Source organism: Melospiza melodia, chromosome 1, assembly GCF_035770615.1.
Source record: "Melospiza melodia melodia isolate bMelMel2 chromosome 1, bMelMel2.pri, whole genome shotgun sequence".
In the NCBI taxonomy this organism is placed as follows: Eukaryota; Metazoa; Chordata; class Aves; order Passeriformes; family Passerellidae; genus Melospiza; species Melospiza melodia.
This window is the reverse complement of record NC_086194.1, coordinates 18,931,679-18,957,576: the sequence shown is the minus strand read 5'-3', so window position 1 is coordinate 18,957,576 and position 25,898 is coordinate 18,931,679. Positions and strand designations below refer to the sequence as shown.

The window sequence follows — 25,898 nt, the reverse complement described above, 5'->3', positions numbered from 1 at the left end:
GTAGAGGCCTGCAGAAACCTCTGATTTTGAAGTGCAGCCTTTGGGCTACTTGTGGGAATTAGAGTCTTTCTGTGTGGCCATAACACGATCACACAGTCCTCAGAAAAATGCAGTATTGGTGGTTGTTTTGGTCAAAACCTGTTATTTCCTGTGGATGCACCTGCTACCACAGCAAGGTCTGTTTGAGAGCCCTGGTCTGAACTGAAACCTGCATTTCCTTCCACCCAGGGGTGTTGCTGCTGCTCTACTATGGGGATATAATATTGTATATTGTCAATATAATATTGAGCTGATTTTCTTTCTCTGAGGAAAACCTGAACATTCACTTTCTCACCTTCATCTTTTTTATCCTCGTCTGGTTTTTATAATCCATGCTATTATTGCCAGTGTGATAACATTAGCAGAGTTTTTCTCTTAGCACCTTAAACTAGTTTAGAATAATCCTGTAAGACTTCCCATTGTTTTCAGTGGGTATGTAGGTAGGATCTTGGCTTCACTTTGTTGGCTTTCCCCTCTTCCTGATCACATAAACTCATGACAAGTCTTCAACCTACTTTGAATTAATTTCTTCATCCCTGATGAGTACTTTTGTATTGGGATAAACCAGTGCAACTCTACTACAACTTCAAGTTGTACTTGAACTGGTGGCATCTCAGACTCCAAAATATGTCTTTATTAGTCTTTCTTCTACATCCATTTGAATCTTGTCTATATTATCTCCACTTGCTAAAATCTTCCTTATGTAGATCTGGATGAAAGTGTTTTATTTTTGGTCAGTTTTGAGACATAGTTCTCTTGTGTCTGACAAACAGAGTTCAATTTCCTAACCTTCTGTGGAATTAAATGAGGTTCATACATTAGCTTTTCTCTGCTCTCTTTTGTCTTTTCTTTGCCCTTATAATACAGCCTTGGCATAGTATTTGGAAGAGTATTTTTGTAATTTGTTTTAGTCATTTTTAGAGTGAATATTTGGTTTAAAAATTCCTTATTGCCAGGTTTGTTTTCACCTCTAACTCCTTCTCAGTCTAAATTTTTTCCACCTCTGTCTGTGTTTCTAAATGGATGGCAAAGTTTCACAAATCCTTTAGTGTATAATCTGCATTAAAGATGTTCTACAAGTAGGAAGATTAATCGAGCCTTTTCTTGAGGGAAAAAAAAAGATTTACAATTTATAATAGCATCATTAATACTTAGAATTGTAATTTTGGGATGAATTTTCAGGGAAACAAGATGTATTTCCTTTCTTCCCTGCCTCAGCTTTTCTGTTTTTCTGACAGTCCATTTATGACTTGTCTGTCTTGACACAGGTCCAGCCCTCCATGTGGTAAGTTATTAGCCATGAACCTTATAAACACCACTGGAAGAAAAACCCTTTAATTACCCATGACCAACAGTAACCATCAGTATTTAAATGATATCAGACTTCTAGCACCAAGAGCTGATCTAAATTGAATCAGATTTAGGTTGCTCTCTCAAAATAACTTTTAGGGTTACTTTTGCACGCCTGGGTGTAGCTGTGACCTAAAGTATTGCTCTTTCTCTCCCTACTTGAACTTCATGATTTTAGCTCCTAAGACATCAAAGAAGGCCATTCTTCTATCACCATGTCCCTCCTGACATCAGATTCCTGATTTTAGCATTTCCCAGCAGACTGTGGGCAGTGGAGCTCTGGTTGCTCTGAAGTTCTGAGGCACAGCTGGAGGGGTTAATCTGGGCTGTGGGTCAGTAGATCACCATGAATTCCACTTGGTCAGTGGACAGCAGCAAAACACGATCTGAAGAAACTGGGCATGGCTTTTTCCACAAAAAGCTGACCGTAATTTATACCACTTACATTGATTAGCTCCTTTTCAGATTTGTTTTGACATACATTTCAGGTATATTTCACTTCAGATTTTTAAAATACAGCATTTGAGTTTGTTGAAATCTTATGATTTGTGTATTTTGAGGATGCATGCGCTACATTTTCAGTCAAATATTTATTTGAAAAATGAACTTTGTAGAGTTAATTTTACAGATTCACAGAATGTTCTGAATTGGAAGGGACCCACAAGGATCATCAAGCCTTAAGTAAATGGCCTGTCCAAGAGTTGAACCCACAACTTTACCATTATTAGCACTATGCTCTAGCCAACTAAGCTAATTTCAGGGTATTGTATTAGTTTAAAAATTATTGCATTATTTATTTTTTGATGTAATATTTATATTTTCTTTAAAACATTGTATAATAACATACAGTGTAAATATTTGACTTATCACATGTATTACAGTGTGTGGCTATAACTCACTAATTGAAAACAAATCTGGTCTGGAACATTATTTGGATATTAACAACGTAATGATGACATGACGTACAGATTTCATGAAAAACTATATTAGTCTATGTATATTTAATGAAGTATGCTGTATTTTTCTTAGTATGAAAATCTCTTTATGGATGGACTATAAATCAAAAGCTAAGTTAGAGTCTTGAAATACAACAGCCATATGTTGCCATGGTACTGTAAGTCAAGATAAATGTTAAAGATAATAATGGATATGCATAATAAGGTGTAGCAAAACTGAATGAAGAACCTAATAGATTATTAAATCCCCTATGGTTTTTACCACTTTTTCAACACTATTTTAAAATAGCACAGCTTGGTTATAATATAAATTTTGCTTCTGATACCCAGTAATTCTCATTTTAGGACTGTGATTAATGCTGCATACACAGAGAGAGCTAATGAATTTCTAATAGTGTAATTTTTGTCTATGTCAGCTAATCACACGCTCAGATTTTTTTTTTTTTTTGTTTAAGGTGCAGTTAGTTAAGGATATTGTGCTAATCTCAGACACACAATGTCACTGATGATATTTCTCATTTGTCTAATTGTGTATGATAACATTTTCTTGTCATTAAAGTATAAATTCTGTCTCATCCCACGTATGGTAGCAAAGACTAGTTTTGATCACCAAGTTCCATTTTTGCAATCTTCTTTGTAAGATAAATCTTTTATGTATGTTTTTTGTATTTTTGTTTTTGGCATTTGATCTATGCTAATATCTGCTTATCATTTAAAGAGGGTAAAATGCTCTCTAATTAGCCGGTTGATAAAATTTTGGTACTTTGGCTTTCTGTGTTGTTGTTAGCCATGCATAAAATGCTTTCCTATTGATCAGTGCAGAATAGCCAGGGTTTAAACAGCTGACATCTGCTTACTTTAAAAAAAGAAAAAGAAAACAGAATAACAAACCATTTCAGCCTAATCTACCTCAAATGTGTGCATGTAAATGGGGGTCCATCTATTGACCTGCATTCTTTTCAGTTGTGGATTGGTCCACACGGTTTATGAAACCAGGAGGGCTGATTTGAAATGCAGATGTCGAGACAGTGAACTACACCCTCCCCTTTTTCCTTTGCTGTATCTGTCAGGGTGAAAAATGGCTTGCACAAGGGTCAGTCACCCATACTCACTTAATTACTTTCCTTGGACCTACAGAACTGTCACAAGCTGTGGTGGATGCAGGCGCTGTTCCTCTTTTAGTGCTCTGTATCCAGGAGCCAGAAATTGCTTTGAAAAGGATTGCTGCTTCAACTCTCAGTGATATTTCAAAGCATTCTCCAGAGTTAGCACAGACAGTAGTGGATGCAGGAGCTATCGCTCACTTAGCTCAGATGATCCCGAACCCTGATGCTAAACTGAAGGTACATTTAATTTTTTTTTATCTCCATTCTACCAGTCATTACTTGAGATTGAATCAAAGACATGGATGTGCATATTTATTTAGAAGCTCTTGGTTTGGGTGTTAACAAAATGAAACTGTGTAGTTAGTGACAAAGAGTTCTGCCCATATTTACAAATTTAGCTACTGGATAAAAACTGCAGCTCTGCGAGGAAAAGCTAAACTAATCTTTAAAGTGAGAAGTGTGGGATTTTTTTAGAATTATACAGTTTATGAAGAATGCAACAGATACTTTTAATAGGTAAGATTTGCGCATTTCAGTTGCAAAAAAGGTTTTGCATACTAAAGATTATATGATAAGCCAGTTAATAGTGAACTTATTGTATTTTAGAATGTGCTGTCTGATGTGAATAGCTGTTGCCAAAGGTTTAATCACTAGTGTTTAACTGACAAAAAATTTGTTTCTTATTATAAATTTTCTGTCTTACTCTACCAAACAGAAGTCAACATAAAAATGCCACAAAGATTTCTTAATATAAGATCTGACAGATCCAATTGATGTAAATAGAAATACTTTCTATAGATTTTAGTAAATTTTAAATTACAGTTTAAAATGGTGTGTATATATTTCTTTTTTAAATACATACAAGTTTGAATGGGATAAAACAAAAGAGAAACTTTTATTCAGGAACCAGCGAATGTTCGGTGCCATTATATTTGTGCATGAATTGACTCAGTGAATTGTAAAATAGCTGTAATTGTTTTCCCTATCCTGCTTTGTTTTCCTTGATGCAATAGATTTTTGTGTGCAGGGGGAGTGTGTGTTGTGGGATGTTTGTATACTATTGATTTTATAACAATTTTTATTTACTAGCGTCAGGTGCTTTCAGCTCTAAGCCAAATAGCAAAGCATTCAGTGGATCTTGCAGAGTTGGTGGTTGAAGCAGAAATTTTCCCAGTTGTGCTGACATGCCTGAAGGACTCGGATGAATATGTCAAGAAAAATGGTGCAACTTTAATTAGAGAGATAGCAAAGCATACGCCTGAGGTAAAACCTTGAAAATGCAAATACAAGGTCATATCATTAGATTTTACACTTTAAATAAAATACAGGATTATTCTGTCATTTGCTTTTCGAAAGGGAGGGCAAATGGCTGTTTGGCATGTTCATTGGAAAATATGGAAATGCTGATATTATGAGATGTGTATTGAATATGAATTGGGTTAGGAAACCGGGAATCATAAAATGTATACCTAGCTACTTCATTCTATGAGATATCAGCACAGAGAGGGAGGTCTTGGCTGACAGTACTGTCAGTCCTAGATATTAAAAATATTATGAGAAAAGCCTCACAGAAGTCATGATACCAGCTAATAAATTGCAAGATCATCCTTTAACAATAATAGATGGCGTGTGTCTTTTTAAAAAATCTTCAGGGGTGCTGGGATCACATTTTAATTATTTTTCCAATGACAGCGAAGGTCAAAAATCTCTTATTTATTATTAACCTGATGGTAACTTGAGTTTGTAATTTGAGTTTGAGCATTTACAGTGTTTTTACCCATAGGAAGGTGGGGATGTTTGGCAAAGTCAATACAAAATAAATAGGAAAACCATATAATTATAACTATGGTAATCTGCCAGACCACAGAGATAATTAAAAGGCACTAAATATGACTTTGGAATGAAATATAAGCCATGTATTTGTGGAATACACCAATGCTGAGCATAGTAATTTCAAAATCATGATGCCAACTTAATAATTGAGAAGTGTTTAAACATGAATGTTGTGCAGTTTCTTCAGCCTGCCAGTCTTTAAGCTGGTGATAAAAGTTTACAGTCTTGGCACATTTCCTACTTTCTTCCTGTACCTCATGGGCAATGCAACTTCACTTCCTCAAAAAAGTAAAGAAATTATCATTATCAAAAGGGGGCTGTAGAGTCAGAAGCCAGAGACCAAACTCAGGATTGCAGGTGAAGCCAGAAGAGCTTCTGGCCCAAGAGGACCTGGCCATGGTAGCAGCTCTCCAGAGGAGCACTGGGAGGCACCTTGGTGACTCCCAATGGGAAGTCACAATCCATGTCTGGCTTAGGGTGACAGAGATGACCATCCAGCTCTGGGAATTCTGTTCAAGCAATGCATGTTGCAGTGGAGACACGCTGGCAAATGGTGTTTCTAGAGGACTGGGCTGTGTCATTTCAGACTCATGGCTTTTAGATCTCGACTCTCTAGCTGCAGATGCAGTAAAATTCATGTGAAGGGCAGCAGCAGAGGGACTTGGAGTGAGGGCTGAGGGACACAGCAGGAGTTCTGCACATCCAGGTGCACATGGCTGTGTCCAGATGTGGGACTCGTTTGCCATTGGCTGTAATTCACAATCCTGTGAACAGATTTTCCTAAGCACTAACTGAAAGCTTCATCTGGCTGTTTCATGAAGAAAACAATCCCCTTATAAGGCTTTAAGACAAAGGTGGATTTCATATTTATAGAAATCAACTTGAGTTTGTTTGGGAATTCATGTGCCTCCATTTTATTAATTTAATTTTGACTTTTAAGAACACCTTCCTTTTGCTTTGGAATCTGTAGGGAGAACGGGATATACCTAAAAACATGGAAGAAAATAATAATAATAATAAGAAATAATTTTGATTTCTATACATTATTGATATCATACATATTCCACTGCTGTCCCTCAAGTGATGTGACAAGTTTGCTTTTGGTAGAAGCCCATGTTGCATTGCTTGATTATTATTTATAAGCAGGGCTATGTCATTTGGCATTCTGGGGAAGACTCCATTGCCCATCAAGTGTGTTCCCTGGACACTTTCCTCAGAGCATGCTAACATGGCAGAATGGTGCAGCCCAAGTCAGTTTTGTGCATCCAGAACAGTTGTCCTTGGCTTCAAGCCTTGGTGTGAGAATCCACGAAGGATTTTATGCCACAGAGGTAATTCAGAATGCAGGGGAGAGGAGGAATGGGCCTTTGCCTCCATCCCTGCACAGAACAGAGGATGTTAGGTTGGGAATGAGGGGCCACTGGGATGAAACAGAATCTGGCTTATTAGGTGCATCTTCAAGATCAGTCCTGTGATAGGCTGTCATTTGCACATTTCTCTGGTGTGTGATGATGGAGTAGCAAATATGTCATTCCATGATATACAGCATCAAGGATTCAGAACCCTGATTTCTTTGCAGTAAAGTCAATCAAAAACACAGCAGCAAATCAGCCTCATTCCTAAGAACTTGATACTGCACTTAGTTCCCAACAGTCTGTATGGTACATCACTCTTATTCCAGCTTTATTTTGTAAAATAGGAGCAATACATTAAAAGGCTTCTCTGATGTGGTTCTTTATGCCTGTTGATACTTCAGAGTCTCTAATCTGTTCTGTTTATCTTTTCAGCTTTCCCAGATTATAGTAAATTCAGGTGGAGTTGCTGCAGTGATTGATTGTATTGGCAGCAGCAGAGGGACTGTCAGGCTGCCTGGCATCATGACACTCGGCTATGTGGCGGCTCACTCGGAGAACCTGTCAATGGCAGTGATTGTCTCCAAGGTTAGCCATCACTTTGTTGTCTTCCTGTAGTTCTTCAGCGGTATTCTTTGGTACAGGTACAAATTAACATAGGCAGAGAATGTATTTTGTGACAGGATTATATACTTGCTCTCCATGAAAGCACTTTCTCCTACTATTGCTGCTTTCTGTGACTGAAATTCTGTGTCAACCTGATAAAAGGGTGTCTTTATGGTGTTGAACCTTTTGCAGAACATTGTGGATTAGTTGGTATTACAGTGTGTGATTTTTCTGTGTTGCAATTGCATGGATACAGAAAATAAGTGACTAAATTTCTGGAGTCTGCTTCCTCTTAAAATGTGTATTTGTGGCTGCATTGAAAGCTCCATTGGAACACCTGTGTTTAAAGGTGTGTTCTTCATTGTACAAGCATGACTCTGCTAGTGCTGCTGGAGTATCTTGCAGCAGCCATCTTCAGACTTGAAAAGACCTCAGTTTCTTATGTAATGTGGTTTCATTCAGTTCTGCCAGTGACATTTCAAATTAGTAAAGTTATACGTTTTCAGGTTTAAATAAATTCTGCTGGGCAATGATATAGAAGAGAGAGAATTTGCAATGTTTGCAATAGGTGAAATTAGTGCCTGGCTTAGTAGTCTGATGTGAATCATGCTAACTAATGACAGAAGGAAGGAAACAATTTCACTAACATTTTGGACCCATTTTCACACTGTCAGTCATTCAAAGTGTATGTGTGAGTGGAGCAACAAAACAGTATAAATAAAGGAACAGAAATGTCTTCTAGTAGAAATGCAAGTTGAAAAATGGAAGTTGCTACAACATAACATAGTATGCAGGGAAAGTAGGAGTGATCAAAAAAATGCTCTTCTGTATTTTAAAACTAAAGAAATAGATGCTTTTTTCCTTGCCATCTCTGGAGGCTCTTCTCTGCATGTGTCTCTCTTTCCACTTTTAGTGATGCCGAGAGCAAATATGCTCCTGCTTTTGAGTACTTGAAACTAAATGGAATGAAAACAGGATTAAGTTCTGGAGGAAGCCCCTAAGTTAGATTTTTGAAGAATAATAATGATTCCTATCATAACTGAATGGAACTGCTGTGAGAGTTCTGGGCAGTTCTGGGCATCTCCCTCAGTGAGAGGGATCTGGGCAAACTTTGATGAACTTAAATGTGTTAATGAATGATCTACAAAAGAAATAATAATAAACTTCAATAAACCCGAAACCCATTAAAAAAAAACCCCAAAAACTGCTTCAGGGGAAATTAAATTGTGGAGTGGTACATAGTGCTGAGGATGGGGCTTGGCAAACTGGAACCATTTGAAAGAAATGCACTGTGGCATAACCATATGCAGTTAGACACTGATGCTGTTATGATGTAAAGGGATAGTTCCATTCCATAGTACTCTAGCCTGGAAAGGATGGATTTTGAACAATGATTTTTGGGATCATACTGGACAAACACTACATTGTGGTCTTCTGCTATAAGGCAGTGGCAAAACCCCCCACAATTTAGTCCTTTGTGGTATGAAAGAGTAGAAGATGAAGCATTATTGGAAAAGTTAATCTATTTGTTTTAGTAATATGTATAGTTCTACTGTCTGTATTTGAAAAGTATCTTGGGGAAAAAACCCAAAACAACAAAGAAGAAAACTGTGCAGAAAAGAGTAGAGAAGGATTCATGAGATGGAGAAAAAGGTTTTTTTTGGATAGAGGTTTAGTAGCTTTGCCTTACCTAAAGCAGCATGAAATGTTTGGAGTGTTTTGGCATAAAATACCAGCTACTAGGTAGTTGTGGAGAAAGTATAAAGACCCTGAACCAGAACAACTTTAGCTGGATGTGAGATCTCCACCTCTTGATGTCTGCAAATCAAAAGCTGAAGCCCTTCTTGAAGTGATTGGGTGAGTCAAACATGAACTACTGGACTCAAGAAGAGGTTGATAAGTTGAAATTTAGTGCTGTGGAAAGTAAAAAAAGAAAGAGACTCAGTGATTGAGGCCTTCTGGTCTTAAACTGATTTCATAGAATCATAAGCACTCAAATTCTTTTATTTTCAGTCTGAGAAAACCTGCCATCTTTACTCGGTACAGCCTGAATTATGTTGTGTATTCTTTTTATACCTTAAATTTGCATGTTTGTTCAAACCGCTCTCTGATTTAGAACATTGAATCTGTTTATTTTAGACTATATTAATAATATTTATTAAAAATTCTCACTAATCATAATGCTGTAAAAATATGACACCACTAGCATGCATTCTCTTACAGCTTTTTTTAGAAGAGTGTAAATAGAGAATAATTTTCTAACTATCTGTGTCTGTTTCGCATTGTCATTCCCTGGTCTACATTTGTAAAGGTTGTGCTTTTGATTAATGCTGCAGGGGATACCACCACTGTGTCTCTGCCTGGTAGAAGAACATGAAGATCATATTAAGGCAGCAGCTGCCTGGGCCTTGGGACAGATTGGGAGGCACACTACCGAGCACGCCCGTCATGTGGCAGTGGCAAACGTGCTGCCCACGCTGCTCGATATCTTTGTGGACCCACGCAGCTCAGAAGATCTAAGAACAAAAGCAAGTAGATTTGTAGTATTTGCTCTATGGTATTTTAATTGTAATCAAGAGGTTTAAGTGCTTAAAAACGACTAAATGATGTGTTTTTATTGATGCTCACTGAGTCACAGCTTTCCTGGGTGCTGTGTCACTTATTAGGGGACTGGCTGGTCCTAATGCATGTGCATGTGGTGTATACCAAATCATATGTTACAGCCACCGCAGGCTAATTCCTTATTTTTTTCCCAGTTTAGATCAGAGTTGCATAGACCCATATTGCTGTAATTTCTTGTGACTCATTTCTAATTATCGACTTCTTTTTTTGCAAGTATAAGCTCTTGTAGAAAATATTACAGTCCTTGTAATAATTTTGCCTATATTTTTGTTATTATAATAAAACTGTAACAGCTAATCAAGGCTCTGCTCTTTAAAACATACAACTGCCCATATTTAGGGCCTTTCCTTGTGTGGGAGCCAGTAGAGTTGCATTTTAGTAAAGTGTATTTCTGAGCAACAGTAAGAGTGCAATAGCACAGGATATGATCTCCCATGTTGCACTATGCTTCTGTATGTTCCACTGAGATACCACATTCCATGTAAAGTACCTTTTATATAGTAATTTCCACTAGTCCCAAAAACATTGAAGCCAAATTAGCTGTACCTGTGATCCTGCCCAAGAAGGTTACTTCTGCTTGTATCAGTCAACACTGAGTTTGTTTTCAGAAATATGCACCAATGCACAATTGTTTCACTCTCTCTTTCCCCCCCTGCCTGGACCACACTGCACTTTGCTACCCCAGACCAGCAGCCTCTCCTAGTAAGCCACTTCTAAAACACAATCTTTTAAAGTATGTTTTGATTTAACTTTCTTATTATATTAGAGTACTTCAATTGACCTTAAAAGGTCTACTCCAGCTTTCATTATAGTCAAAGGAAAATTGCCATTACTTTGACAGTAGATAACATAATAATAATATGATGCACTGTAGGTTTTGAGGTTTAATAAATCTAAGTAGAGAATTGATTCTTCATTAAGTGACCTGATAGATATCATAGTTTCTATTCAGAAATTGCCCACTGAAAATTCTGATCAATTTGCTTTTTTGATCAGACTTCAGTGATATATATGAATTCTTGGGGGTTTTTTTTGTTGATATTTTAATACAGAAATTTTATTTTGCATTTCAATAGACTAAGAAAGCCTTAAAGAACATTCTTCAGAAATGCACGTATCTTCCAGCACTTGAACCACTGCTTCATGAGGCCCCTCCCAGTATTATGAAGCATATTATTGGGCAGTTTAGTAAGGTAAGAAAAGGCTCTTCTTGGTGAGTAATATGTTAATTGCTAATTGTTTCCCATTTAGCCACTCTAAAGGTGTCAATGTTTTATCAGGATCCTCAAGCATCCCCTTCCAAAGCAGTTTGGATCCTGTTCTTTTGTCTTATACACCTGGATACTGTTTCATTTGGAATCTGCCATAATTCATCCTAAGACTGGGCAAACAGTTTCTTATAAGCAAGGTGTTTTTTTCTTCCTTGCCTCTTGAGATTAAGTGGAATATTAACTCACGTGCAAATATTTTCGCTGAGCCAATGTATCACATAAATCCCAGTCACATCTGTTTTAGATAAACTACAAGCTGTCTGTACAGCAGTGACTTAAGTCAGATATTTTACAATAATATAAAGGCTTCACTCCTTTTATCCTGATTAATTTTCAGTCTCAAATAAGTGTAAAAATTCCAAATCTTTTCTCATCCCTCTCAATATTTTGAAACTTAGTTGTTAAATACATTGTTGATTTGAATGCAGCATGTAAAAGTGATACAATTTATTGAAAATACTTAAAATTTGTAAGTAATTGCAACTGACTGGGAGACTTGCAGTGTCTGTAATGGTCAGCACATGGTGGGAATCCTGTTCAACTGCAGACTATGTTTTGTGCAATACTCTGCAGTGTAACCTGTTAGCAGGGTATACCAAGCTCTGTGGGTGAGATGCTCTTTCTGGAAATGGCCAGGTAAAACACTCTTGATACTCAGTTCTGATTATGACAGATCTGGAAGCACTGCTGTTGGTAGTGCAGATTCCTGATTACATTGCCACAGTTTCATTTCTCCTGTGTTCTTCCTAAGGCTGTTCAAAGACTGGAGGTTTGCACAGAATCCAGTCCCTTTTGCTTCTGTGTTCTGACTGGAGCTATTAATGAGCCAAGTGTGTAGCAATTGGTTATCCAGTATATATTTGAACATTGCTTGCTATTGAAATGGTTTTGTGCCCTTCATATCAGCTGATATTTTGTTTTGTTTCAATTTTCTCCTTTGCCTATATGTTATTAAACTATCCTTGTCTGGCATTTGCTCTTCTGAAGTGTACTCTTAATTTTAAGTTATCTGTAGTAAAAGCATTTGTCTCTCCTTACCGTAGCTTGGGAATTTCCTATTCTTAGAGCTGTGGTCTGTTACTTCTGTGGGCTTATTTATGGCACAGTAAAAGCCTTATTTCCAAGCTGTGCTTCAAAATGGGGTGCTATTTGTTTTTCGTGCTGGACTGTGTATTTTAGCATTAGCATTTTCAGAGTTTGTGCAGTTCTGTGCTGTCTCAGTTGGACTGGGGGAAGAGACTGTCTCAGAGGTGCTCTCTCTCTTTGGGGCCCCATCTCAGAGAGTTTTTTGCTGTCTTATCCAGGCTGGAAGTCACAGTGTGGAGGAGGAAGGCAGGGAAAGGGCCATATCCTGTCTCCTTGCTAGTTCCTCCTTGGCAGTTCTTGTTGTGGGAGAGATGTGAAAACAGACGTCTGTTCAGTTCCTACAACGAAAAAATCACAGTTGTTACTGACACTTCTGTGGAGCATAGAATAGAGAGAAGTCTTTGTGCTCTCCTGCTTTTTCTTTACCTGTCTGTTGATTTTGTACAGCCTAGAGGAACCACAGAAATGAAGGTTGTTTGCCTGAATGCATGGAAGCAATTTTGTTCTTTTTCTTCATCCTTTTGGGCATTTCCTTCCTCATTTGAGGCTCTTGTTTTACACTGAAATACAGTCAGATTTATGGCTTAATGTCTGACCAGTGTGGAAGCTTACAAAATGTTTTTGCCCTCATAATCTGTAACTCTCAGAGTTGGTTTCAAATGCATCTGGTTTTGCTGTAGATGCAGCTGACATCTTGCATTATCTTTCTGTCTTTTTCTCTCTATTTTTTTTTTTTTTAATAATATTGCAGCCCTATGGGCCTGTGGACTACATGCAGTCATTCTCCCTCGCCTGGCCCAGCCCCCACCTCCCTCCCTCCTTCATTCCTCCCTCCCTCCTCTGGACAGAGCTGCGTACTGGCATCACTCAGGGAGCACAGAATGTTATTGTCTGATCATTCCTGCTTCTCATCCCCTTTGGCTGCAGAAATTTCACGTTTTTGCTTTGTGTGTGTGTTTGTAAAAGGCTTCCATGGCTACACAGTGTGTTAAAGGATTTTAATATCTAGGAATTTAATAGTAGCATGTAATGCTTCAAGGCTGTATTGTTCACTTGCAACAATTCTCAGTATTGTTTTCATGCACTAATCTATACTAGATCATTATAATGATATAAAATTCAGCTCTACAATTAAACTGTGGGAATTGACATAAAAGACCTGAATAACTTGGTTTAAGTGGAACAGATGCTGTTGTTATTCCATGTTAGTGTTTTGTTTTGATTATCTATTTATTCTCCACAATCTTATTGTCTCTGTAGGAATAATTAAAGAAATATTATTTATGTAAGGATAAATATTAAATTCATTATTTTATATATGTTATGTGTTAAAGTACATTATAAATTATGTTGTAATCATAAAGGGCTGGTTTCTGGGGTTTTTTTCCCTATACAGCTGGGTGTTATAATACAGCAGTCATTACAGATGTTGTTTCTCTGATTTTCCTTTTTATCTGTCCTCTGAATTAAAAACAAATAAGCAATATTTGAGCCTAGTAGCATACAGATTAATTCAAAAGAATTTTTTAAAATGTACTATTCTGTGTGTAGGTGCTACCACATGACAATAAAGCACGTCGTCTCTTTGTAACAACTGGTGGACTTAAAAAGGTTCAAGAAATAAAAGCAGAACCTGGGTCACTTCTTCAGGAATATATCAACACTATTAACAATTGCTACCCAGAGGAAATAGTAAGGTAGGGAAAATTAAATTTAAAGCATTCATACTTGTAACACTGTTAGATGTTTTTCACACGAACAACACAAAGGAAGGATTTAATATAGTAATTTAACTCCTATGTGAATTTTGGTTTTAATAAAACCAAAGCATAACATTTGGTTAATTGCCCCAGCAGTAACACAACCTCTGGACACATACATTAGAATGCTTTCTCTTTTTGTATTTGGAATCAAATTTCTTTGTCTGTCAACAAAGCCCAAATAATCAGGCTCTTGCAGGAAAGTGTGAAGAAAAGTCACTGCCCAGATGGACTCTGAGTTTTCAGTACAACCACTCATATTTATGAATGGCTGTGGGAAATTTATTTTGGTAACTTGTTTATGGGTTACTTAGGCTCCAAAAATACAGGTATTGGTGAATCTTTGGTTGCATCCTTGACTTTCATAATAGTGTGTCTGAGCTAGAGTATTCAGAGGCTCCTTTGAAACTTCCTCTGATGTACAGAGGGTCCAGGGGCTCTCCTGCACAGTTGGTCTGCCCACAGCTGCCCTTCCTCCCTGAGCCTCATCACAAGGCTTAAGTGTTATATAAAAGGACCATACACCAGCTGTCTGCACCAAGTTGAACTTTGCCCTTAATGAATACAGAAACACTATTAAATAGCTTACAGTCAAAATGTCACCATCCTAAATTGTAATAATGAGAGAAATGCCCTCCTAGATTCTAGATATCCATTTACCAGTCCTTCACTCCATCAACACATCAGAAGGATATTGTACTCATGTACTCCCTCTACAGGCTCTGAAAATCTGCATCATCAATTTTAATTACAGCAGCAGAGTTCTTCAGCTAATAGTAGCTAGAAACTAAGTCTCACAAAATGAAGGCCTGTTTGTCTCTACAAAGAAAAGCCAGTGGCTGTCGAATGGGTAAAAGCAGAGTCATAAAGAAATTTTATTCTGCAGCTAGTACTTCAGAGGGAAAGGGGAATTTGTTTATGCTTTTCTGGATATTAATAATGTTTCTTTGTTATAGCTATTTTCCCCCTGTAAATGGAAAAAGGTTACTCATCTAGCCTGGGATGTAATAAAGGAAAAGGCCCCTCTGAGCATCTCTTGCTTGCCTGTCTGTGCTTCTGCCTGATGTTGGTTGTGCTGCCTGAGGCACAGCAGCTGTGATAGAATCCAGCTCTGGGTTTGTCCTGGAGACCTGTTATTTTAGGCTGTTTGCAGACTGAATACAGTAATGTTTAGCTTTAAAGTTAGCTTTACAAATCACAGAACTAATATGAGGTTTAAAAAGAGTTTAATTATGCAGAAATTATTCAGAAAAATGAAAATTAGCAAGGTAAATAGATTTTCCTTCAAGGGAAAGCATTGGGATTTTTTTTGAGTATATTTTAGGCCTACATTGCATGGAAGTGTGTTCCTCTCTCTTTATAGTTGAGGCTTTCAGGGCTCAGAGGTGGCAATTCACATGCCTGCAAAACTAGAAATATACTGAGATGTGTGTTTTTAGAATAATACAGTATTAAATTTCAGATTCTCTTAATCTGGAAAACAAGAACTAAATGCAGCTTTGATGCTTGCATATTGGATACATGTAGTTGGTCCATTTGGAAAACCAGTTGAATGACAGCAGGACAGCAATGGGACCATAGAGTCCTACTCTAATGAAAACCTCTTGGACAGTGTCCATCCCTAAGTGGCATTAGAGAGAGAGAAGGTCACTGTGACAATTTTTTTTGTTCCAGAACCAGTGTCCCTCTCATGGATGTAGACTTCATGTGAGCTTCGGGGAGTGTGCTTATGTCTGACAATAGCAGACTGTTGTCATTTGCAGCCAACAGTTCTGTGTAAAATCATGCTTTTTTGTTAAAGGCCATAATTTCAAAAGAAGCCAGCACCTACATTTCTCAGTAAAGGCAATGCTTATGGCAGCTGAACCTATCTAAAATGTAGCTGCTTACCTGCATGCCCTAAAGGAAGCTAAATATATTTTAAAAAACCTGACTTCCAAGTATAAATGATAATGGAAGTTGAAAAGCAGATTGTTAAAATGTTGTAGAGGAGTAACTGTAGAGTTCCTTGACCAGTGTTTAATGCTAGGATTTTTTCCTGATCAGTAGAAATATGCATAGTATTTAATTACTTTGCACAGAACATGCCTTGTAGTCTAACACACAAACAAAATGCTTCTCTTTCAGGTATTATTCCCCTGGATATTCTGAGATACTCCTGGAAAGGGTGGAAAATTACCAACCAGTTTTATAAACTTCAGTGTTTTATTAGAGCTACATTTCACATTTATGCCTTTATGACTGTAATACAAATACAGCTGTTAAAAGCCTTGCTTGATTCTCAAATCTCTTTCTACTTTTTGAACTACTGAAAAAGCTCAACAATTCTAGCAAGCTATATTTTGTTCTTTATAAACTTGTTTGTTGCTAAGTTTTTGTTCCTTTTTGTTTTACTTTAACATTACTACAAGATATTGCCACATAGATGAATGGAATTTCATGCAGGGGTGATGATTTATCACAGAAGCTTTTTTAGAATCAGTCATTTCCTTTTCCTTCCACAAGAAAAGTTTGTTATCTCATTCAAATTTTAGCCTTCTCAGTACTGTTACCATTTTCTCCTTTTGCCTTTGTATATTGTTTAAAGCTTCCCAGGCTTGATGAGGGGGAAAAAAGCTGACCCCTGTGCTTTTCTAATTATGGAATTCTTTCTGCACTGAGATATCTCCTACTGCTACCTTTGAGGAAGTAAAGTGTTGTGATTTTACATCTCCAAACATGTTAGCAGCAGCTAAAGAAAGAAATAATCAGAGATGAAGATGATACAAGGGCTGAATTCTTCATGATATGGTAGTGTGGTGATCCTGGCCTGGGAGATAATACATATTCTGCAAAAGTCCTCCTAATTAAGGCAGGATTTGCTGTGGAGGAAAGGGGCAATACACTGTTTGGTCTGTGCATGGTTGTTCCTCTTGGGAAGGAGAGAGTGAACTCAGAACTTCATGGACACAAGGGGAAGGACCCTGGGAGGTTTGGTTTGCAGGGGTCAGCAGCACATTGGTGTGGCTCAGAGGAGAGGAGCTTTGCTTGCCTGCAGGAACACTGATAGCAGCGTTCTGAGCACATTCACAGGAAATCTGAGGACACTTGGGTTGCACTGATTGGACTGATGGGACTAAGGTGGCTTGGGATTTATCCTTCAAGAGCTGAAATAGCTGAAGAGTTGAGTTAAAACACATTCGGAACTTAAGTCTTGAAGCTGCAAGATCACATCGACATAGAGGTATGAGCTCTTTCCCATCTGAAGAACATCCTGAAACTATTTTTACCTTCTTTTGGAGAGTGAAAAGTGTTTTACATTCTGCTTACTCCTCTGGTGTATCACACAGCAAACAACCCTCTCATCTTCCCTAATATGTAACTGTCATTTACCATTTTTTGTTCTAACCAGTTTTCTTTTTCTCATTTGCAGCAGTTTGGGGGAGTGTTTGTTGTTTTGTTTTGTGGGGGTTTTTTTGTTGGTTTTTTTTTTGTTGTTGTTGTTTATTTGTTGGTTTGGTGTTTTATTTTATTTTGATTTGGTTTGGTGGGGCTTTTTTTGTTGTTTATTTGGTTTGCTTTGGTTTTTTAAAAATTTTTCCTGAAGGCTATTAAACAGTGTTTCTGGAATGGGGCGTGGAAATACAGGCAGCCACAAGGAAAGACAATATTTGGAAGCCTTCACTGGAGAGAAACTTACCTACTTTCTTAAACATAATGGGTTTATAAAAGAAGGATAGTCTCATCTTTTACTTGTAAAGCAGGAGCAAAGACTGATTGCAGTTGGAAATTATTTAGGGTGGCTTTTCTTTGCCAAATTCCTAATTACTATTTTTTTTATTCTTGCCAACATATTTTTCAACAGTTCACAAAAACATGGGTGGGCTATCCTGTGTTAAAATTTATTTCTACAGAAGGCTGTGCTCCTGCTGTGAGGTACTTTGTGCTCTCAGATTCTGCAGGGGATGCACAGTACCTTACTGAGATAGAAACTGTTGTTGTCATGAATGTTGGTATAGAATCCACAGCAGATGGGGTCTTTCCTTAGCCCACAGCTAAGTGAAAAGCCTTGGAACTGACTAGTTTCTACCAAATGCCTTTTTAATTTTCGTGTTTATATTCTGACATTAATGCTAGGATATTCTGGCACTATTAATGTTAGTGGAAAAACTTTGAGACTCTTAGCAAGATTGTTGTTAAGAGTCAATAATTTTAAGTCAATACTCAATAATTTTCTCACGTGCATTATGGATATTTAAAAATCAAATCTCGTACAACCTCTGAAACAAAAAGCAGTGGAAGGGCTTCAAGAGAGTCTTGAAGGGTTTGAAGCCTCTGTTTTCCCTGGCAGAGCAGAAGTGGTGCAGAGGGAAGGCAGCAGAGGCATGGATGGAGCTGTGTCCCCACGGCTGCCGCCCTCCCTCGTGTGCTCGGGAGCACCCCCACCCCACACAATGCTAATGTATATGTTTTGTGCAGAGAGAGCAAAGAGGCTTCAGTCCCCTGACAAATGTGCTCCTGCTGTGTCACACTGTGGTACACTGTAAGGATTCCACAGGGTTAAATTTCAATGCCTAAACAATTTGTTCACAGTCTTTTCACAGTCTTTTTCTGATTCCTGACAAAGGAAATGATTGCACAAGGCAAACCTTCAAAGCGATCTGATTGTGTTGAGCACAATCTAAATCAGACCTAGCACAAATACATCTTTACATCCCTGGGCAGCTCTGGCCTGGGCCAGTGCCTGTTTGGCCCCTTGTTGCAGGATTCCTGGACGATGCCACATCCCATTAGGCTGTGGCAGTGCAAAGTCCTCTCCCACGTAGTTTGAGAGCCCAGCAGTTGTTCTTTGCTGGCAGGCTGCTTCTCTGCATCACAAACACCTTGTGGCTGGAGGCTTCCCTGGAGGTACACATCTACACGAGTGAGATCTAGGCCTTTACAGCAGAATTATTGCTAATTTGTATTTTACTAATGGAACTATGGCAAGAGTTGCTTTTTTCCTGTAGTGTTTCAAAAGGTGTTTCTTCAGTGTTTCTATTCCATCCTCTCATTTGGTTTAAGTCATCGTCTAAAACTATATTAATGTTTGTAATAGCTGCTCTGGCAGGCTTCAAGTGTGTATCATTTGTCTCAATTTCATATAATAAAATGTAGATTTGCATTTTAATTCATTCAAATGCTGTTTTCATGCGAGTGTGTGACTGTGGTGCTAGAGAAGATGAACAACAGGCTCATTTTGCAGCTTGGCCCCTACCCTGCCTTTGGATGTTTGTCTCAGTTTACCACTCAACAGTGCCTGCTTTGGAGCTTAGGACATTACAGGCATTTCAGGCAAGAGTCCCTCTCACAGAGGTGGCTTATTAAGACACACAAAGATAATTATGCGAGTGCTTTGGCAGAAATAAATGTAAGCCCTTAAATCATTTTGCCTGTTCCTTTGACTGTGGCATTGGGACTTTTCAACTCAAGTCTCTAAAGATCTCTGGGGGCCTGAGCTGTGATTTCTGTCTGCATTACTGCAGTTATTATTACATCTACAGATGTAAACCAGGGCCTTGACAGAACTTGTGGATGTGTAGAACTTGTACCATATTTCATTCAGCAGATGGATTAACTGGCCTACAAAAGCTCCTTTCTTTATCTGAATGACTGGAAACCTAGAGGATCTGAAAAGGGGAAATTCAAGGAGTTCAACTCTTGTGCATATAATATGTTCTGCATGTCCAGAGGGATTTACCAAGGGATTGCTTTGTCTCATCTGAAGTGATCAAGCTGCTGGAGATCTGCATCTTAACAAACAAATGAACAAAATGTTGAAGGAATTGAATGGAACTGGTGGAAGAAATGAACCTCATATTGTGATGTAAAGCATAAAGTTACTGTAATTAGGAAGTGGATGGAGTGTGAGTAGATCTTCAAGTGTTCTTGATTTGGTCTAGGGCTTTGTGAACTAGCCTGGCTCAAGGGGAATTTTAAGCATGGAAAATACCAGGGGATGCTTTCAACTTTGTTATAAATTGGAGTCCTCTGAGTTCTGGGTATGAAGGGGTGGCAGACAATTGTCTCACCGTGTGAGGAATCTGTGAAAGCATGCTTGCCTCAATTTCTTCCCTAATGGCTGCTTGGTTTCCAGTATCTTGGTTTTTGGAATTTTAGATCTCCCTTGGTGACCGGCGGGGGAAGGAAATATGGAGCAGGACTGGACTGCAAAGCCAGTGGTTCCACTTCTCACACTGACATAGGATTGCTTTTATGGTCTTGGATAATTATTACAAATCCCTATGATTCATCATCTTCATCTGTGAAGTATCTGTTCTACTCCTTTGTTAACTTACAGAAGTGCTGGGAAAATTAAATTCATATGAGAGACTGATGCAGCAGAACTTAAGTTCTTTATAACTAATACCATATTCAGAAAGAAATATTGTTCAAGAACCTACAAAAATTTACCTAGATTTTTAGAATTGGAGTTGAACTAAGAGTCAGTGGATCTTGTGAGTTTCCTCATCTGATAAAATTTAAAGGGATCACAGAGAAAGAGGAAATTATTAGATCTTGTGACTATACTAAAACTATTGATGTTATTTTTGTATAATACTTCACTGATAATATTGATGCTACTGTGCTTTATTCTGCAGCCAGCTCTGTAATTTAGCTAGTGAAAATACTAATTACCTTATTACTGCTGTACTGTATTTCTAGATACAGCACAAAAGACTGAGTTAGGAAATATGTATAAGCAACACTAACATATATTTTGATGATGAGAATGCCTTTTAAGCAGGAAATGGTTTTGTGCTGCCTTTCACAAGAGGTTCCTCCTCGTTCATGGCTGTGTCCCCCCTGCCCGGAGGTCACATCCCGAGCTGTGAGTGCTGAGGGACTGGAGCTGCTGTCCGTGCCACAAACTGGTTGTGTTCACTCTCATGCATCAGCAAGCCATGGAAAGGAACAATGCAAGGCTGCTAATGTCATCCCTTTAGCATATTTCCACAGAGATTTTGAAGGCTTGCTTTTTCTTCATAAATATATGATTGTTCCAACTCCAAATTGAATTAAATCATAGGTACCCAGATTAACATTAGCTGTTCTGTATTTTATTCCTTTTGTAACAAAAATTAAACTTCAAGAGGCGAGGAAAGTGTTTTAATGTATTTATTTAAAACAAAGCTTTTGATTACTTGTTTGTGTCAAATTTAGCAGGAGAACTCGTCATAATCTTATGATGAGATCTGTGCCCTTTGCTCTCAAGGAAAGTTTTGTCATCACTGATGCAGACTAGTGATGTGTTTTATCCCTGTTGTCCTATTTAGAATTTGATCTGATGCCCTCTGAGCACGTTCACCTTTCAATATTAGGTCAGTTTTAAAGCCCTTATCAACCTAAAAGGTTGGATTGCTATCAGGATCCAGCCTTTGTTGCCCCACAGTATAAATTATATTACAATCTATTGTTAAAAATTAATAATATGCAACATAGGGGTCTGATGGAATCATGTTAATGAGAACACTGAAGCTTCATTGACTTGCAATATCATTAGAGCTCTGAGACAGGTTTATAGCCTTGTGCAAACTATATTTGTGTTGGTTTAGACACAGTATTTATTTGGTGACACCCAGCCAAATGTTTCCTTACTAAATTAAAATAAATGCTGGTTAGTTCAATGAACTACTAAGATATATAGTGTAATTTCAGGTTCTCAAGTCACAGAAAATAAGCCCCAACAATGGAAATCAGCAGAGAATCAAAAATGATGGATATACTAGAGTGAATATGAACAAAGAGGGAAAGGAGTTCACTGGGTTGGGTGCAGCTAATATTTTGTGACTTGGGTAATGTGTAAAATTTGGAAATAACAGCACCTCTTTGTAGTCTGCCCTGGTCTTTATGTAACTCCTCCCTGTATAGACATATGTACACACTTGCAAGCATAGTCAACCAAAATGTAATCAAAATTACATCTGCTTTCACAAGACTTGTCTCTGTAAAGCATCTTTAGGGGCTGCTGGGCAGCTCCTGTGCTCACTCATGCCAGCTTCATGGTACTAATTTCCATCCAGACCAGCAGCACACATCTGATTTCCATTGCAGTGAGAATCAGGCACTAGATCTTCATCACCTGTGCTCTGAGCAGCTCTGCTTTTTACTGGAAGCAAAGCAGAAGCAAGAAAATTACTTCCCTGCTTTCTTCTCCAGCAGTGATTCAAATGAGGGAATGGTAGGAAAATCTTTCTAGACCTGGGGAATGGCTCATGCTCTGTGTTGGAAACATAACCTGCAGCCATGCAGAGCATGGGATGGAAAGGGAGGTTTGAGGAACCAGGAACATGCAGGGGTCACAGCTCTTACCTGCTCTGGGAAATGGATGTTAAGGAGGCTTCAAGTTCCCCATCTCCTTTCAAGGGTAACACCTCCTTGCTGTAGCTGTCCCCAAGTTTGGTCACAGGGCTCTGCCTCCTGCTCTGGGGACAGCTGATTGCTTCAGTGACACCGTGGCAGTGCTGCTCATGCCAGCCAAGCATTGGATCATGATTCATACAGACATTTTTATTTTATGGAAATGGAAAGGAGGATAATTTATGTGATTTATAAGCAGTTTAACAATATGAAACTTTCTTGCTTTCAGTCACTCCAGAGCAAATTCTGTACCAGCTTATCTGTGAAGGCTACAAGGTCCTGGAGCACACGAGAGACAGGGAAATTTGGCAGGGGGAGGCTGAAGAGGGTTCAAGGAGAGTGGGCCTTGTGCTGGTGTTGCTTGTATGCTGTCACAGTTAGTGGGTGGAACTGAAATTGCTCTGTCCTTGATTGCGTGGGTCAAGACCTCACCTAGCCTTGGACAGAGGTACCACTCCCAGAGCATATGCCTACAGGACTGAGAGATTACAGAGCATATGCCTACAGGGCTGAGAGATTACAGGCTCCTCTCCTGCCTCCATCCCATCTCCACTTGGCATCAGTGCACCCACCTTACCCAGCTGGCTCTGGCACAGTGAGGACTTCCAGCTCCTCAGGATGTCCCAGGGGTGGTGTTCATAATGCTTTGAAGCTGAAAACTGCCATGAGTGCCACGTGCTGGTACGTCAGTGCCATCAATGCGCAGCTGACCATAACTCATTTACCTGGGATAATTGCTGTGATAATAAAACTGAAGCAAATGAACTGTTTTGATGACAATGTTTTAAGAAGCTGCCATTTCAGAAGCTATAGTTATGCCTGTGATGTATCATCCTGACCAACAGCAAGAGCAGAAACTTGGCTTTCCCTCTGAACTGTGGAGCTCCAGCTTGGACCATCTCCCCTTATTTTTGTAAATTTTTTAATATCAGATATGACCTACTAGTAATAAAATCTGTTAAATTTTTTGCCATGGACTCGAATTATCACAAGGTCATGAATCACTACTTTAGGCCTAGCCCTCCCCCTCCTAAGTGTTTTTTAAAATCCAGATTTGTGTTTATTCTAATGTAGTCGTGCAATGGGAATGTTTGGTAAAATTGCCATTTAATTTACAATAGAAGGCTGCTTTAGCAGCTGTTTTATAGCAGTTTAACTACTCTGACCTAAATTACTGTTCTTAAGAGATTGAAAAGTAATTGAGAATGTAAAAAAGTCCAGGACCATCCTTTTTTTTTCTGAAACATCTTTGAAATGGCTTACAAACAACTTGGATTCCTCTGCAGAATTCAGATTAGAGAGGAAAGAATGTCCGTTTACTGGGAATTGTTCTCTGACCACCTGAGAAAAATGAGTTTTTCATCCCCTTGAACATCATCTGGAGCTATAATAAAACATGCTCTCAGCTGGATTCCTTCTGTGTGAAAATAGACAGAGCTACATCACTGCACACCTAAAGGAAGCACACAGAACTATAAAAGCCATCGAAAATCTGGATTTTTTTTCTTCTTCTCCGAGGCCACAAGTAATTTTCTGTAATCTCAATGAATATTATTTGAATCTTGAAAGAAGGATATACCTCTTCCTTCCTCTCAGTGTGAGCAGTCTAAATGAACAGAGCTAGACATATTTTATACAGAGTTAGTCGCCTACCAGGATTATGGTGTGAAAACCCTTAAGTAATAGCTATTGAAGGAACTGCAAAAATCCACAAAACTAAAAGGTAAGTCGTGAAAATCCAGCAGTAAGTTAATAAAACTTCAGCTGAATGTTCATTCCAGTCCACAGCAGATGAATGAAATGTGGTGCTGGTGGTGTTGGAATCCTGTGGTGATAAACACATGAAGAATAGATAAAAGATGGTTGTTAGTTAGCTAATGGTGCAGACAGGCCATCCTACTTGTCTGGGCAGCTGGTCCTGGAAACCCTCAGCCAGGCAAAAGCTTTTGTTGATCTGAGGGCGAGTGTGCACTGAGGGAGGTTCTGGGCTGGGGCATGTGGCAGTCAGATGACAGCGGTGCAGCTCCCATGATGTGCTCTGGACTGGTGGGATGGTTGGATGACAAAACTCTGCAACTTCACACAAGTGTGGTGTAATCTGAAGCTGTTCTGCAGGGAGACCGTAGGCAGCAAGTACAATTCCTAAGCCTGATATAAATTCCATCCTGTTTACCTGCCACCAGTTCTCCTGCTGCAGATGAGCAAACCAAGTCCAAAACAAAGCAATGGAGGGAATTGGTCTGGCTTCATACTGCAATTGAAAAACTCTCCTTTAGAAGAGCATTTGCCATAGCCCCAAAAGCACAGAACCCAGGTCTTTGCTGTGGTCTGTTGCCATGCTGCTGTGCCCTAAGTGGGCAGCTGGTCCCTTTGCTTCCTTGCCTTTCTCCTACTGAGCAAAATAGTGGTTCAGTCACTGTCTTCTGGATTTCCTTCACCTCTTCTCTGTCTCTATTTTTTTCCCCTTTCATTTCTTTAAGTGAAATTCAGTGATGCACATATCTCCTACATGATTTTTTTTTCTGTGGGACAAATGCAGGAATCTCAGCTTTAGCTCACTCCAATATTTTCCCAGTCCTCACGTGCTCCCTCTGTTCCTTGATTACAAGTCATGATGCACTTAAATAATTTGTTCCCTGTTTTTGTTTATTTGGCTAATTACTTTTCACATCTCCTTCAGCCCTTCTGAATTACCACTCCACACATTGCTTGTCATAGTTCACACTCCTTTTGTTTGACTTTGCTTTATCCAAAGCTAGTTACTGAGTGTTGGCAGAATTGTTACTGCATCTCACAAACAGCTGTTTTTTGCTGTGACAATAGGCTGAAGTATGCTCCAGAGTGAACACACAGCCTGCATATTAAATACTTATAGTGTCGTGACAAGCACAAAGAAGTTTTTAAATAGTTTTTAAAAAATTAAGATGGAGATTCAAAATAGGAAATAACTGAAAAGAAACAATACCAAACTGAGGGGCAAGCGTGCCTGAGATGAGACACTCAGTATCAGCTGTCAGGTAAACATCAAATAAGATCTCTCGCAGTAAAAGACTTTGAGAGGAAAGCACCATGGGCCCCATGATGTCCTGTGCATAGGCAATGCAGCGTGTGGATGCCTGCACAGCTTCTGCTGGATTGTATCTGAGTAAAGGGATCACAGAGCAAATGCAACTCTACTTCCCCAGCAAGAGAGGATGTTCCTATTTTACAGAATTGATTTATTTCTTCAAATAAACTTTTATCAGACAGCTATGTCACGGGCACACTGAGAGGATATTTTAATGACTGCTTTGGTTTAAAGCTGTGGGGAGGACACTGCTGCTTTCATCCTCCTCTCTCCTCTTTCCTCCACTTTTCCGTTCTTTTCCCCATTAATGTTCGATGCACGCTCTAAGGTATGCCTGTCGCTGGGTATTACTTGCACCAGCCTTTCCTTGCAGTAGTATGTCTATAAATGGCAGACAGCATCATTCCTAATTACATGTTGCCCCCAGATGCTCCGAGGGTGATGCTGATGGATTGCTGTGTGGGTGGTGTT

General features: G+C 38.8%; 1 protein-coding gene across 1 annotated transcript in view; it reads left to right on the top strand.

The window, feature by feature from the left end:
• SPAG6 (sperm associated antigen 6) overlaps window positions 1-19,130 on the top strand; it is a 37,647-nt gene extending 18,517 nt beyond the window's left edge. Inside the window, exons 6-12 of the mRNA XM_063176178.1 lie at window positions 3,483-3,688; window positions 4,541-4,714; window positions 7,072-7,224; window positions 9,579-9,770; window positions 10,941-11,057; window positions 13,773-13,918; window positions 16,109-19,130. Of these exons, the coding sequence (XP_063032248.1) occupies window positions 3,483-3,688; window positions 4,541-4,714; window positions 7,072-7,224; window positions 9,579-9,770; window positions 10,941-11,057; window positions 13,773-13,918; window positions 16,109-16,175 (1,055 nt within the window). The 3' untranslated portion in view covers window positions 16,176-19,130. The remainder of the gene's footprint in view (window positions 1-3,482; window positions 3,689-4,540; window positions 4,715-7,071; window positions 7,225-9,578; window positions 9,771-10,940; window positions 11,058-13,772; window positions 13,919-16,108) is intronic.
• The last annotated feature ends 6,768 nt before the right edge of the window (window positions 19,131-25,898 follow it).